Source organism: Prionailurus bengalensis, chromosome B3, assembly GCF_016509475.1.
Source record: "Prionailurus bengalensis isolate Pbe53 chromosome B3, Fcat_Pben_1.1_paternal_pri, whole genome shotgun sequence".
Taxonomy (NCBI): Eukaryota; Metazoa; Chordata; class Mammalia; order Carnivora; family Felidae; genus Prionailurus; species Prionailurus bengalensis.
The window spans coordinates 142,999,026-143,012,455 of NC_057355.1; the positions used below are offsets into that span (position 1 = coordinate 142,999,026).

The 13,430-nt window shown below is 54.5% G+C and overlaps 1 protein-coding gene across 1 annotated transcript in view; it reads left to right on the plus strand.

Moving 5' to 3' along the window:
• The window catches only part of EVL (Enah/Vasp-like), a 152,687-nt gene that overhangs the window by 80,675 nt on the left and 58,582 nt on the right, over nt 1–13,430 (plus strand). Inside the window, 1 exon segment of the mRNA XM_043557010.1 lies at nt 13,183–13,351. Coding sequence (XP_043412945.1) covers nt 13,183–13,351 — 169 coding nt within the window.

Here is a 13,430-nt window from a genome sequence, read left to right on the forward strand (position 1 = left end):
GAGCCGGTTGCCGTGCTGGTAACGAGGGGTGTTAGCTGGGGGCTCAGCCGGGTCTCATTCCCAGGCTATTAATTTACCCTCAGGGATCAGCATCCTGCCCCAGTCCTTGGTCCAGCCAGATCGCTACAGCTGTCCCCAGGTTGTGCGGAAACGCATTCCATATCCGCAAGCGATCAGAATCACATACTGCGGGGACACAGGCATGTACTGGGATTTACGAATGTTCTTGAGGTCCACGCGGACTATCCGATGGCTCCCCGAGGAAGGACTGTGTTGGTGGCCTTGAAAGAAAGTGTGGGAAGTGGGTGTGAGACAGGTTCGGTCTAAGAATATCAGACTGTGTCAACAGTTGGTGGGAATGTTTTTTTCAGTTTCACTAGACTCCACAGAGAAGTGGAGACCAGCTGTCCAAGCATCTGGGACGGTGGCGTTAAAATGGAGAAAAGGCAAACGTCTTCATTGCAGGTGACGTAGCAGTCTGACCCTCCCAACCAATTTGGATGGAAGAAAAGACGTCTGGGCTAACACTGAGTTTAGGCTTCATTCGCCCAAAGCCTTCCTTTAATTCTGGCTCTTACGAAACTGGGGCTCAGACGGTCAGCATTTGAGTGTCTGTGTGTGAATGTATGCAGACCTCACCCTCTCTTTTCATTGCTGTAGTTCAGCCGCTCTCATATGTGGTCAGGAGAACAACCCTTTTAGGGGGTGAGTCAACACTGTGTTTTTAATAACACTAAGGCAGCGTTTGCCTTTTTCACTCTTATCTCACAAATGCACAGTGGAATTTTCCAGAAGCTACATGACGTGTTGACATTGTCAACTGTGACAGGTAATGAAATGTGTGCCTGTGCATTCTTGTGTTTTGGTTCTGTTTTTGTTTGGGGGGGTGGTTTAGAGAGTTGCTTCTTTATTTGTTTTTATGTTTATTTATTTAGAGAGAGAGAGAGTCTGCACAAGTGGGAGGGGGGCAGAGAGAGAAGGAGAGAGAGAGAATCCCAAGCAGGCTCCGTGCCGTCAGCACAGAGCCCAACATGGGCCTCGAGCTCATGAACCGTGAGGTCATGTCCTGAGCCCAAACCGAGAGTCAGACGTTTAACTGACTGAGCCACCCAGGCGCCCCTGTGCATTGTTGTGTTTTAAAAAATTCTCAGTTTTTTAAAAAAAATTTCTTTAATGTTTATTTTTGAGAGAGAGAGAGAGACAGAGCATGAGTGGGGGAGGAGCAGAGAGAGGGAGACACAGAATTGGAAGCAGGCTCCAGGCTCCAAGCTGTCAGCACAGAGCCCGACGCGGGGCTTGAACCCACAGACTGTGAGATCATGACCTGAGCCGAAGTCGGACGCTCAACCGACTGAGCCACCCAGGCGCCCCTAAAAAAATTCTGTTTTAATTTCAAATATGGTAAATATGGATTGACTTACCCCACATAAACCAAAGCTTTCTGGCATTCTCAATAATTGCTGTGGGTGTAAAAGGGTCCTGAAACCAAACATGTCAAGAACCGCTTCTGTGAAATAGTCATGTGCGTGTACTACGGGAAGCACGCACAGAGTTGGTAAGCGCCCAGTACGGGATGGTGGCTCCCGCAGGGAAGGAGGGGCACTGAGATCTGGGGAGAAGGTGCAGGGGAGAAGCTGAACAGCTTTATGAGGTGACACCACCACATAGAGCGAGTGGCGGGCGTGCAGGAACCTACTCCCCATTCCAGGTGTGAAACGGTTCCGAAAAAAACGTTTTAAGTGTAGAACCTAACATTCAACATGTTTCAGGCCTGTTTCCATCGAGGGGGAAAAAAGTCACCCTCGGGATGGTTAACTAATTACCAAGGGGGAAATGTACCTTTCCCCTGGAGAGATCTGGCGTTCATCCGCTTCAACCGCTTGCCTTTTGAAAGGGAGGCGCTACCATCATGTGCTTCCTGCTGTGATGGGGTCCAGTCGCCTCCCCCTCCCCTGTCACCTCTGTCAGGTTCTCGCTGTTGTTCACTGTGAACTCCATCCTGAGGAAGCCGTCCAGAGTGTGGACAGCCGACAAGGCAGTTGGCCGGAACTCTTCACACAAAAAAGTCAGTGTCGATGGAAAACACCAATTCTAGCTTAGCTTAAAAGAGAGTAGTAAGCAGGCAGCCCAACCACACGAAATGCAGGAGGAGATCCTGGATCCAGAAGAATTTGGGTAACTGTAATATGGGCTCTGTACCAGAGTTATTAGTAAAGTTACTTTTCTTAGGTATAATAATGGTATTTAAGTCCTATATTGGCATGTCCTTATCTTCAAGAAATGTGTGCTAAAAACCTTAGGGTTGAAATACTGTGATGTCTGCAGCTTACTTTCAAATGGTTCAGAAGGAAAAAAAAAAAAAAACAAACATAAAAGAGATAAGTCCCACGTGGTAAAAATGCTGTAAGTAAAGCAGAAAAGCTGTACCGTATGGCAGAGAGGAAGATCTGTGGTGTAGACACAGCCGATCCACATACGCCACAGGACCCTGGGAAACCTACTTCCCTTCTCCAGGCCCGTTTCCTCCACCTAAATAAAGCACTTGTATTTCTCAGCTCTGACAAAGCTGCGGTTCCAAGTCCCTCTGTTTCTCAGTCACTGAACTGGGACATGGTGGTGCCCGTGGTGCGTCCGACCGGGACTTGACGTGTGTCGAGCAGTGGCGCAAGGCCCAGGGTGATGGCCGGGGAGGCCGAGCTCTCCCCTCCGTGCCTTTGCTGACACCTGTTTGCTTGCCGGAAGCGCCCCCTTCCTCCGGAGCAGGGTTACCCGTGCCCTCCTCTTGTGCCCGTGGTCCTTTGCACACACCTGAACGCAGCACTCAGAGCCTTGTAGACTGTGCGCGTGTGCCCTCCCCTCAAGGACAGACCGCATCTTGTATTCAACAGATGGCTGAGTTTCTCTCAAGTACCAGGCGTACTTGAAACATAGTCAGCACTCAGTAAGTCAGGTGTTTGCTTGCTCTGTTTTTACATGAATGCAGGGAGAGAGACAGAAAAGGCAGGGATGGCCAGATCGCACATGAGTTGTGGTCCCTGCACCCCCACTGAAGAGTCCTTGAAGGTTTAGAAATACAACAGCCGTCAAAACTAGGCAAACTCAAAAGCACGCATTTATCCAAAGATATTTACTGAGCAGTCACCAGTCACAGTTCCCGGAACCACAGAGATGAGCAATATTTTTAAAACGAACAAACCGAGAAAAGAACCATCCTCGCGGGGGAGAGAGAAAACCAGCAGACTTTCCGAACAGTGGTAAGCGGTATAAGGAAAAACGAAGCAGCCTCTTCTCAGTGGGGAGGGATCACACTCCCTGGAGGTGGCATAGACGACAGGCCGGAGGAGAGGCCGAGGGCGGGCAGAGCAGGGCTCCGGGCCTGGAATTCGAGCCGCCCTGGCAGCCAGGCCTGGCTGGGAGGCTCTGCACCCGCCCCTCCGGTGGACGAGCTCAAACGTGGGCATTCCACAAGACAGGACCCAGCAGCCCAGGTCCCGCCGCCTGGACGCCTGCGGTGGTTCTCCAGGCCACACCGAAGAACCTGCTGGAGACCCGGGTTTTCTGTGTGGACGTCGGAAGAATCAGAGGTAACGAGGGCTGTGCGTGTGGGCGCAGGAGCGCTTCGTCCTGGTTCCACCTGACCTCGGCTCACGCAGACCTGCTGTGACCTGAGCCAACGTTCCTGGCTCAAGATGGCGGCTTGACGGCTAATCATGGCAGTAAGCCACGCTCCTGGTAATCTCCTCAGACTTCGCCGAGTCCCAGCCACCCTGAAACCTAGTCGAGAAGGATCATTTCCCTCATTTTGCACAGCCAGGCACGTGCTTCCCCGAGGCCACGCGGCTAGCGGATGACGGGCCAGGCCTGGGCAGACTCTGATGCCGTGCCCCCTCCGCCTCCCCATACGGTCTCCACGAGGGACAGTGTCGGTTGGATGTCCCTGGCCCGTGTTTTGGTGCACCTCTGGTTCCTGGCTGCCACCAGCCACCCGGCCTTTTCCAGACGTTCCTTCTGCCCCTGGTCACTGGGGAAGACTGGTCAGAAAAGGGGCAGTCCGGAGATGAACTGAGCCATAGCACCACCAGAAGAGCCAAGGGAGAGCTGTGGCAAGGGGGCTAAGAGGACAAGAACGAGGGTGAGTCCGTCCCCTCTGGTGCCCTGGAACGCCACCAGTGGCTCTGCAGAGAGCGGCTGGCGTGGAACGGAGGGCAGGGCCCCGGGGAGACTGCAGGGCAGCCTAGGGGCGAGGGGGTGCTGCGTGTGTGCGTGGAGGGGGAATTGAAAGGTGAGTGGGGACATGGAGGGAGTGAGGCCCAAGAAGCCAGAGGCAGAGGCCTCCAGAAGAAGGAGGAAGGCAGGGTCCCAGCTAGCGGTGTCTGCCCCCCCCGCCCCACTTCCCCTTCCCCGGTGACTCTGGACAAGTCACTTAATGTAACACAGGGATAAATGTAATCACTTGCCCGTGAGGGTTGAGTATCTCATGACATCATGTAGGAGGTGTGCTTCACGCTTCAGAGAGTCGGGTGTGGTGAAGGAGAGGACGGCCCCCTCCCTACGGCCCCCTTGCCTTGGTGCTGGCGGGGGAACCGAGCACGTATTTCTCTGTGCTGGGGCACCCAGACAGGTTAATGCCGGCTGCACCCTCCCCTGCTGCCAGCTGAAGGGCTTCCTCCCTGGTGATTCTCAGCCTGCTTTTTCAAGTTCGCTTTTGTTGCTTGCGTGTTGAAAGTAAACAAGGCAGGACGTTACAAGCCGCCTCAGAGTCTGGCTCTGCTTCTGCTTGGCTTTGGGAACATTTATTTATGGCCACTTCTCTCTGGCCTCCCCCGTTCCCTCCTCACATTAATTCACTCAGCCCCTGCTGAGCCTGGGCTCGCGAGGGTGGTGGTACCATGCCATGCTGAGGGCGGGGGGGGGGGGGGGGTTGTGGCTCACACCGGGGCCTGAGCTGTTCACCGAGAAGAAGACCTGGGCTGCATTAGCTCCGTCTTACAGAAGAGAATCACTCCCACGGAGCCCCGTGTTCTCCCTGTGATGGCCCTAGCGTGTACCCATCTGGTAACTGAGTGTGTTTCCTGCTAGATTGCAATGTCCTTAAGGGCAGGACACATCCCGTTCGTCCCATTCAACCCCGGAACCTCGCGGTGTGCCTTTCCCCTGGTAGTTATGAAGGGAATGGGAATGAATGTTCTGAGAGCCAGAGGTTGGCTGAAGGCAGTGACTCCTGACCTGAGCTTTGAGAAGGGGTAAGACGTAGACCTGTGGATGTAGGAGGGAAGGCACCTTAAGGAGGAGGAAACGCCTTCTTTAATTTCTTGAATGATACCAGAGAGTCATTTTAACTGACCGGCATCAGGAGGATGCTTTTGCTGCCAGACCCGGCCTTGCCACCGGCCTGGTCTCTGCCAGGCACCGTGTGGGCAGCCCGGTTCCAGGACAGCTAGGAGGGAGGGTCCCTGGGGCCGGCAAAGAATTTGCCCTGTTGTCTCGGGACTCCGAAGATAAACCGGTGGGACGGGAACTCTGGCCTCAGCCTCTGACCACCCCACAGGGAAGCCTGTCTTGAGGTGGTGGTCCCTGAGGACCCTCTGCCCAGAAGAGGGACCTGAGGTGGATTGCCGGTCCCCTGCCACGAGAGCTGTCACGCGCCAAGGCACAGCATGTGCTAGCAGGGTCCGGAGAAGGGCCATCTAACTTGGCCCGGGGCTCCAAGGGGAGCTTTCTAGAGAGAGCAGCATGAGTAGCAGTTGCGGGTGAGTAGGCATCACTGGTAACCTAGGCCGGAAAAGGCGTCCCAGGCAGGGGGGCTGCACGAGCAAGATCAGAGAGGCCACCGAGAATGGGGTCAGCGGGTCACGACCAGGACGGCATGGAGCAGAACGTGAAGCAAGGGCCACCTGCCTGCCGAGGGCAGGGATTTTATCTGGTAACAGACGTGACTCCGTTCTCCAGTGCTGGAGGGCTCCAGCTGCTGCTCCAAGGATTTCCCGAGGAGGGGTCTCAGAATTTGTTTTTTTTTTTTAATTTTTTTTTCAACGTTTATTTATTTTTGGGACAGAGAGAGACAGAGCATGAACGGGGGAGGGCAGAGAGAGAAGGAGACACAGAATCGGAAGCAGGCTCCAGGCCCCGAGCCATCAGCCCAGAGCCTGACGCGGGGCTCGAACTCACGGACCGCGAGATCGTGACCTGGCTGAAGTCGGACGCTTAACCGACTGCGCCACCCAGGGGCCCTTGTTTTGTTTTGTTTTGTTTTGTTTTGTTTTGTTTTGTTTTTTAAAGTTTATTTATTTAGTTGGAGACAGAGAGAGAGGGAGAGAGAATCCCAAGCAGGCTCTGCATTGTCAGTGCAGAGCCCCACACGGGGCTTGAATTCATGAACCTTGAGATCATAACCTGAGCCTACACCAAGAGTCAGACGCTTAACCGACTGCGCCACCCAGGCGCCCCAGTGTTGAGAACCACGGGCACAGAGTGAGAAGAGAAGTTCTAAGTTGTTCACACTGGGGAGCACCACGATTTAAAGTGGTTTTAAAAATCCGTTTTGGAGCAAAGACCCCTTGAGGACGCAGTAAAAGCCTACTTCAGAAAAAGCTCATGCTCACTTTTGCAAATAATTTCAGGGAATCCTTAGGCTCAGTAAGCCTTTCTGTGCCCCCCCCCCGTTTAAGTACCCCTCGTGTAAGTGGCAAAGAGAAAACCTTGCACAAGGGGGGCTGCAAGGGGCCCCCAGAGAGAAATGGGAGCCGAAGAGTAGAAAGAGGCAGAGGCGGGAGAGATTTTCAGAAATACGGACATGGTGGCACGTTTGTTCGAGACGGGAGATGAGGGTTCTGAGTGCACATGGGGGACAGAAGCCAGGTTCCGAGGGGGCCTGGGGTGTGAGCAAGTGCTGAGAAAATGGGGGAAGCAGGGCAGGCAAGAGCATGATGGGAGAGCAGAGGGGGTGGGCAGGGGCACGTTCATGGCAGCTCGCATCAGCCCCGCCCCTGTTCATAGGTGCCTATCAGGTGCTTAACCTGAGAGGTGAAGAAAGAGTTCCCAGTAGGGGCACCACTCACCCTGGCTCCCCACACGGGCTTTCCAGTTGTCCTGTCTGGGTATTAGTGCCAGATGACCTGCCCTCGGCCCCAGATAAACCCGCTTCCCAGTCCCACTGGGGAGACAGAGTCAGACTGTGCGATGAGTTGTTCTGTCTGCAGGGGGCGGCGGCCGAGTCAGGGCACCGGGCTGAGCAGGAGGGGACAGGGAGGGGGGATCGTGTCTTTGCAGAAGTGATCCTCAGCTGACTCTCACGAGGAGCCGGGGAGGGCAGCGCGCACTTGCCCACGGCAGCCTTCTGTCTCCCCAGCCTGGGCGGGCAGCGGGGCAAGGCCAGGGGGCCCCTGTGGACGCGGCCGCCTCCCGGGCACTAGGCACTGTGGGCCCAGCTCAGAGTCACGGCTTCCCGGCCCTCCGATCCCGGGCGTCATGAGACCAAGAACAGTGTTGGTAATCCATAACAGATGCTTTGGTTTGGCAGCCACTCGCCCTCTCGGGATAAATGGAGCGGGGTTGTAAACGGAATGTTCCCACGGGCTCACAATCATGAACACACTTAGCCACTTGGAGTCATGTATTCAACAAACAATTATTAGTGTCTACAGCACACACACTGGGGTGGCAGAGGGGGCACCAGCAGGGTCCCCACAGTCTAGTGGGGAAGAGGAGGCCGATGCGGGTACTGAGGGGCAGGACAAACTGAAATGTGCTGTGGGCAGGTGCAGAGCCGAGCACAGTGCCAGGAGCCGGCCTCTGGCCGCGGGGGTCTCCGTGCCCAACCCCGGACTTAGTTTTCCAGCAAGCCTCTGTGATTACGCCTGTGCCTGTCTGTTCCCTTTTTGGCTTGACATCCTTTGTCCGTGCTTGATAAATTTGTACTCTGTTCTCTTAAGCTTTTGTCGGAAAAGCCCAGAAAGATCCTTACTGGTAGGGTGGAAGGGGATTCCCAGCTGACCGTGCTAGAGGGCGTGTGGCTGGGATGGAGGGGCTGCGTACTCCTGGGAGAAGGTCAGAAACCTCCTTCCCAGTCTGACGCGTCACGTCCCACAGCTGGCAGGGCAGGTGGCCTGCGCTTTTCCAGAAGCATCGGCCGGGCGAGAGCGTGAGGCCGACTTCCGGCTGCCTGCACTGCGGGCTGGGCTGCACGCTGTTCCTGTGTATTAGTGTTATCTCCAGATGCACGAGGGGTTTTCGTGCCAGGTCCAGGAAGATCCCTAGCTGTGTACAGAAATTTTGGGGTGTGGTTTGCGCCTTTTCTTTTTAAGCGAGGGATTTCAGCAGATACTCAGTAGCAGTCTCTGATGTGTGGTCTAAAAGCGTTAACTGCTGAGCCAGTGACAAGACTGGTGGTGCCTCGCTTGGGGCTGGGCCCAGCAAGTACTCCCCGCTGTCTGAGGGACTCCCGAGGTCAGATTAGCCTTGAACAGTTGGGGAAACTGAGGCCCAGAGTCACACAGTCTTTCTCCTCTAAGCACCTGACAGCAGGACTGTTCAGAGCTTCACAGATGTCTCACATGCCACCAGGAGGGAAATGACAGGCTTCAACTTTTTGCACACTCCTATGTATGCACACCCATGCACATACCCATACAAACGCCCAGATGACAATAGGATTGGACCACTTGTCCCAACAGAGCCTTCTTCTGGGAGAGAGCCTGGTTGTACCTACTGCTCAGAGCAGCCTGTTAGGTCCCGCGGGGGAGAAAGTCCATCAGGCTGGTGACCCAGCGTCATGTAGCATAAACCAGCCTATTCCGACGCATTTCCCCCCTACTAGTCAGCTGGTTGTTTTGATCACATAAAGACAGCCTGTCAGAGAGAGGGCCTCATGAGACTTGACCTTAGCTTCCCTTCCAGCTCCGTGTGCCTCCGGGCACCTCAAAGCCGGGGAGGGTGGGAGCTGTGTGGACCCGTCAGCACGGGCACAGAGTATATGTGGCCTGCTGGGGGGGGGGGGGGGGGGTCGGGGAGGAGGAAGGAATTGTCAGTTTTCATTTAGTAAAGGAAATTTTATATGTACTTTTCAAAAAATAATTCACTCATTCATTCATAATATTTTTAAAAAGAAAACATTTGCCTGAACCGCCCTCAGATGCTAACTGCTTTAGACAAAGTTCATGATGTCTGGGGACAGTACAGAGTTTCCGAACCCAGCCAAGATGCAGAGAAGACAGGTGACTACGTAGAGCTCAGAGACCAGGTCCAGGCTGGAGAGCAATCGGTATCCTATGAAAACGAAAACAAAAATCCCAAAATACGAGCAAGATGAATCTTAGGCAGAAGAAATGGGTATTTTCTTGCATTTCAGTTTCGTTAGTGGTGATAAAGTAAACAGAGACAGGCCAGCGCCGTTCAAACGGGGAAAAAAAAGAGTGGGGTTTTTTGGTTAACGCCAGGTTCGGTTTGCACACGTAAGGTGTTAAAAACAGCAGCCGCAGGGAACCCGTGTCTGTAATTACAACGGGAAAGATAGCTGTTGGTGTGTAAGCACGTGCTCGGGCAAAGCGCAGTAGTGGGCACTTCTGCCCGTGCCACCCTGAACGACATGTGGTGACCCCAGGTCCCCCCTCCCCCCGGCCCCGGCCCCCAGGAGCTGCAGTTCCCTGCATAGCACGCCGGCTGAGCTGTTTGCCTCCCCCGCCCGGAGCCCCACATCCCCTTCCTGAGCTTGCCTGGGGCTGAGGCCCTTCGTGGGAAGCACACAGGGCGTCTTCTTCAGAAAGTCACAGAAAGTCTCCAGGCCCCCCAGCCCCTCCAGGCTCGCTGAGGCGTGAGACGAGCCACCGCGTGTTCGGGTAGCTGCGAGCTCTCTGAGGGCAGGGACTGCCCTGCTCATCTCCGCATCACTAAGTGTCTTTGACTCACTGGCCTCTGTGCTTGTCACACTGATGTGAAAACATGACACTCGGCCGGCCGTAGGACCTGGACAGGGAGGGAGCGTGGGACAAAGCAGGGGTCACTAGAGGAGAGTGAGCGGGGACGGCAAGGGGGCTTGCGGCTTTGTCCCGTGAGTAACAGGGGAGGTCCCTTCAGCCGTCCAGTGGACCGTCCCAGGCCGTCCAGGACACCTCTGTGACTCTGGAGGACACAGGGAGGGGAACGTCGCTTAGAACGAGGGGGGGCTGCCGAACGGCCAAAACCGCTTCGCCACCGAAACTACTTTGGGGAACAATAAGCCTCCCGCCAACAAGCGGTTTCGGTTCAAGGCCTCGTCTGCACGTAGAGCTGCTTTAGAAGGCCTGCTGCACTGGTCGTGACAATGGCTTAGGTCCTCTCTAGGCCCTGAGGTCCTGCAGGGAGCATTGATTAAGCACCTGCTGTGTGCCAGGCTCCGGGCCTGCAGGCATGCCCCTGTCTGTGCTGTAGCAGGGCAGGTCACTTTGGGTCTTCCACAAAGCAGACCCCAAGACCCTACGGATGATAAGCGTGTGAGAGATTCGCGGGGAACTGTCAGTGAAGGACAGAGGGAGTGGGAGCAGGCAGGGGGAGCCTCAGGCCGTGATGCAGGTGTGAAAGGAGAAGGGGCAGAGGGGCCTAGTGGGAGGCGTCTCAGGCCGATGCAGGGCCCCGAGCAAAGGTTTCCCCCCGGAAGATTCCCCACGTCAGGCAGGAGCGAGCTGGCACATCAGTCGTTGGTGGAGAGCAGCCAGAGAAGTGTGGCCTCTGTGCATGCCTTGGTGGGGCACCCAGGGCGGCGGAGGCTGGGGCCGTGGGTCAGCTCTGCTCCCACAACAGGAGATCTACAGGGCACACTCGAGTGGCGGCTACGCAGGGATTCTAGAAAGCATGGCCCATCTCACAGTACTTTCCCAGATTTGCTTCCCCAGAGTCATCCCAAGGGCTTCCGTGGGCCCGTGCCACCAAGTGGTAGGGCTGGGGTCTCCGCTCAGATCCCTGTGACCGCGGAAGTATGTCGGGACCGCATCAGGAACACACACCTGCTTGGCATTCACTGTCAGCGACGGAGCGTGTCAGCAGCGGTCAGTGACACAGTTGAGGCCATAACTTTATCTGTGCTCGCTTCACGTGGCTGTGGAACCATGGTCTGAACCAAGGCCTGTGTGCTGCTGCGTCCTCTTTCCTCTCACTTCTACTGGGTGTCATCAGCACGGGGCAGGAGCACCCCTCCTCCTAAGTGCAGTCTCGTGCAAGATACACGGTCTCAGGCTTCCAGACTCAGAAAAGTCAAAGCACAGCACCATTTGCTTTTCTTCTTTCTCCCTAACCTGGCTGTCTGTGGGGAGGAACCACGCCTGTTTTGATCATCACTGATTCCCCCTTAAATGTTTGTCGAATGAATGAATGACTTATGGGGAAAAAAGCAGCAGCACCGTTGCATAACAATTCACTCCCGATATGCCTGGCCACGCACAGAGCTCTCAACACACCGCTTGGTCGGCTGAGGTCAAGCCCACCCAAGACTCTTGAACCCCAGAGCACAGCTGGGGGGGTGGGGGCAGCCAGCAGGAAGTTTGAGACCCAGCACTGGCCCAGCAAGTCGTTGGCTGGACAGTCGTCAAATGTAAAGCAAAGCAGAGGAGCATGTGTGGCAGGGCTTGTGTGTACCCTGGACACACAATTACTGTTAAGATTGTATCAGTCTGTGCACTAGGTCACCTGCTGTCTGAGTCACAGGGGAGCGGGGTCCTGGGGAAGCCCAGTTCTTTGGGAGACTTAGGAACTGACTGTGCAGGCCAGGCGGAAGTTTCCAGGTCAACCGAGGGCCAACCCCCCAACACCCCTATTTTGTCACCCAACCACTGGGGCTGGGGGCAGGGATCTTTTTCAGATACTTTGCTTCTCTGACTCCTTAAGTGGACATCACATGACTTTTTCTTGTTGAGACTGCTTAGTCTCAACGTTATGATTATCTGTTAGTATGCAAACTCCTTCTGTATTGGCCTCGAATTGTTCGGCTTTAAATATTGTTTCTAGGGGCGCCTGGGTGGCTCAGTCGGTTAAGCGGCTGACTTCAGCTCAGGTCATGATCTCGCAGTCCTTGAGTTCGAGCCCCGCGTCGGGCTCTGTGCTGAGAGCTCAGAGCCTGGAGCCTGTTTCGGATTCTGTGTCTCCCTCCCTCTGGCCCTCCCCCATTCATGCTCTGTCTCTCTCTGTCTCAAAAATAAATAAACGTTAAAAAAAAAATTGAAAAAAATATATCGTTTCTAATTCTGAAATTGCATTTATATGCCCTCCTTTGCTGATAACTGCCACTCCTCACTGTTACGGGCGTGCCTGCCCGTAACGAGCATGCCTTGCCTTTTCAGTTTGGGAATTCTCGCGTGCTAGAGACTGAGAAACTATGCACCCAAGATTATCGGGCTCATATGCCAGTGAAGAGGCTAGTGGGCTCAGAGAGCCTCCCTCTCAACACCCTGGCAGGAGCTGTGGTGCACTCATCTTGGTAGGTGACCACTTTCTCTCTCCCGGGGCTTTTAGTGCTGCTCTCCTGGTTTCTGTCATGTTCTTAACAGACGAAGCTGCTTGGGAAATGCCTTCAGCAAAGTATGGTACGACCATCTTGTAGTGTCATCTATATCACTCTGTTCTGCAGAAGGTCAGCTAATCGAGTTGTTGGCCGCAGAGCTTGTATGATGCTTCCCTATCATAGTGTCGGACGTTGAGCCTTCTGTTAGATGTTGTGAAGAATATTGTGTGTGTCATCTGCTTTAGAGTCAAAAGAACTGGGTGGAAATCCCAAATTTAGTCTCTGAATACCTGTGTGAATTTGTGCAAATCTTTCCAAGTCTTGAGCCACTCTTGGCACATTTACAAAATGGGGGTAACGAATGGCTACGTCCTACGTTGTGACACTTGGATGCTTTTAACGCAGTGTCTTATTTAACACCGTGACCGGAATGGTGTAGACAGTTGTAGTTGGAATTCCTGTCTCATTCAAGCACTTTTTCCCTGAAGGGAAGGCTGTCTTTTCTAAGCTATGGGAAGTGTTGGCACAGTATTTCCTCTCTACTCCTCGAGGTCTTTGGAGAATGAAAACAGCCCTTCCGGGGGCAGTTGGAAGCCCTGACAGTTGGAAGTTTCTTTGTGCCAAGGAGCGGTCGGCCTCCGTTTCCGAAAAGGGAAAGCCGGCTTCCAGAACCCTTACAGCTGAGGCTGACGCTTAAGTTTTCTCTTGGTCTGCAGTGAACAGAGTATCTGCCAAGCCCGGGCTTCCGTGATGGTCTACGATGACACCAGTAAGAAATGGGTACCAATCAAAGCTGGCCAGCAGGGATTCAGCCGGATCAACATCTACCACAACACTGCCAGCAACACCTTCAGAGTCGTTGGGGTCAAGCTTCAGGATCAGCAGGTGAGTGCTGGGGCCACAGGTTATACTCAAGGGCGTATGCCCCCCCCCCCCATCACACACACATATAGTGAAAATAGGT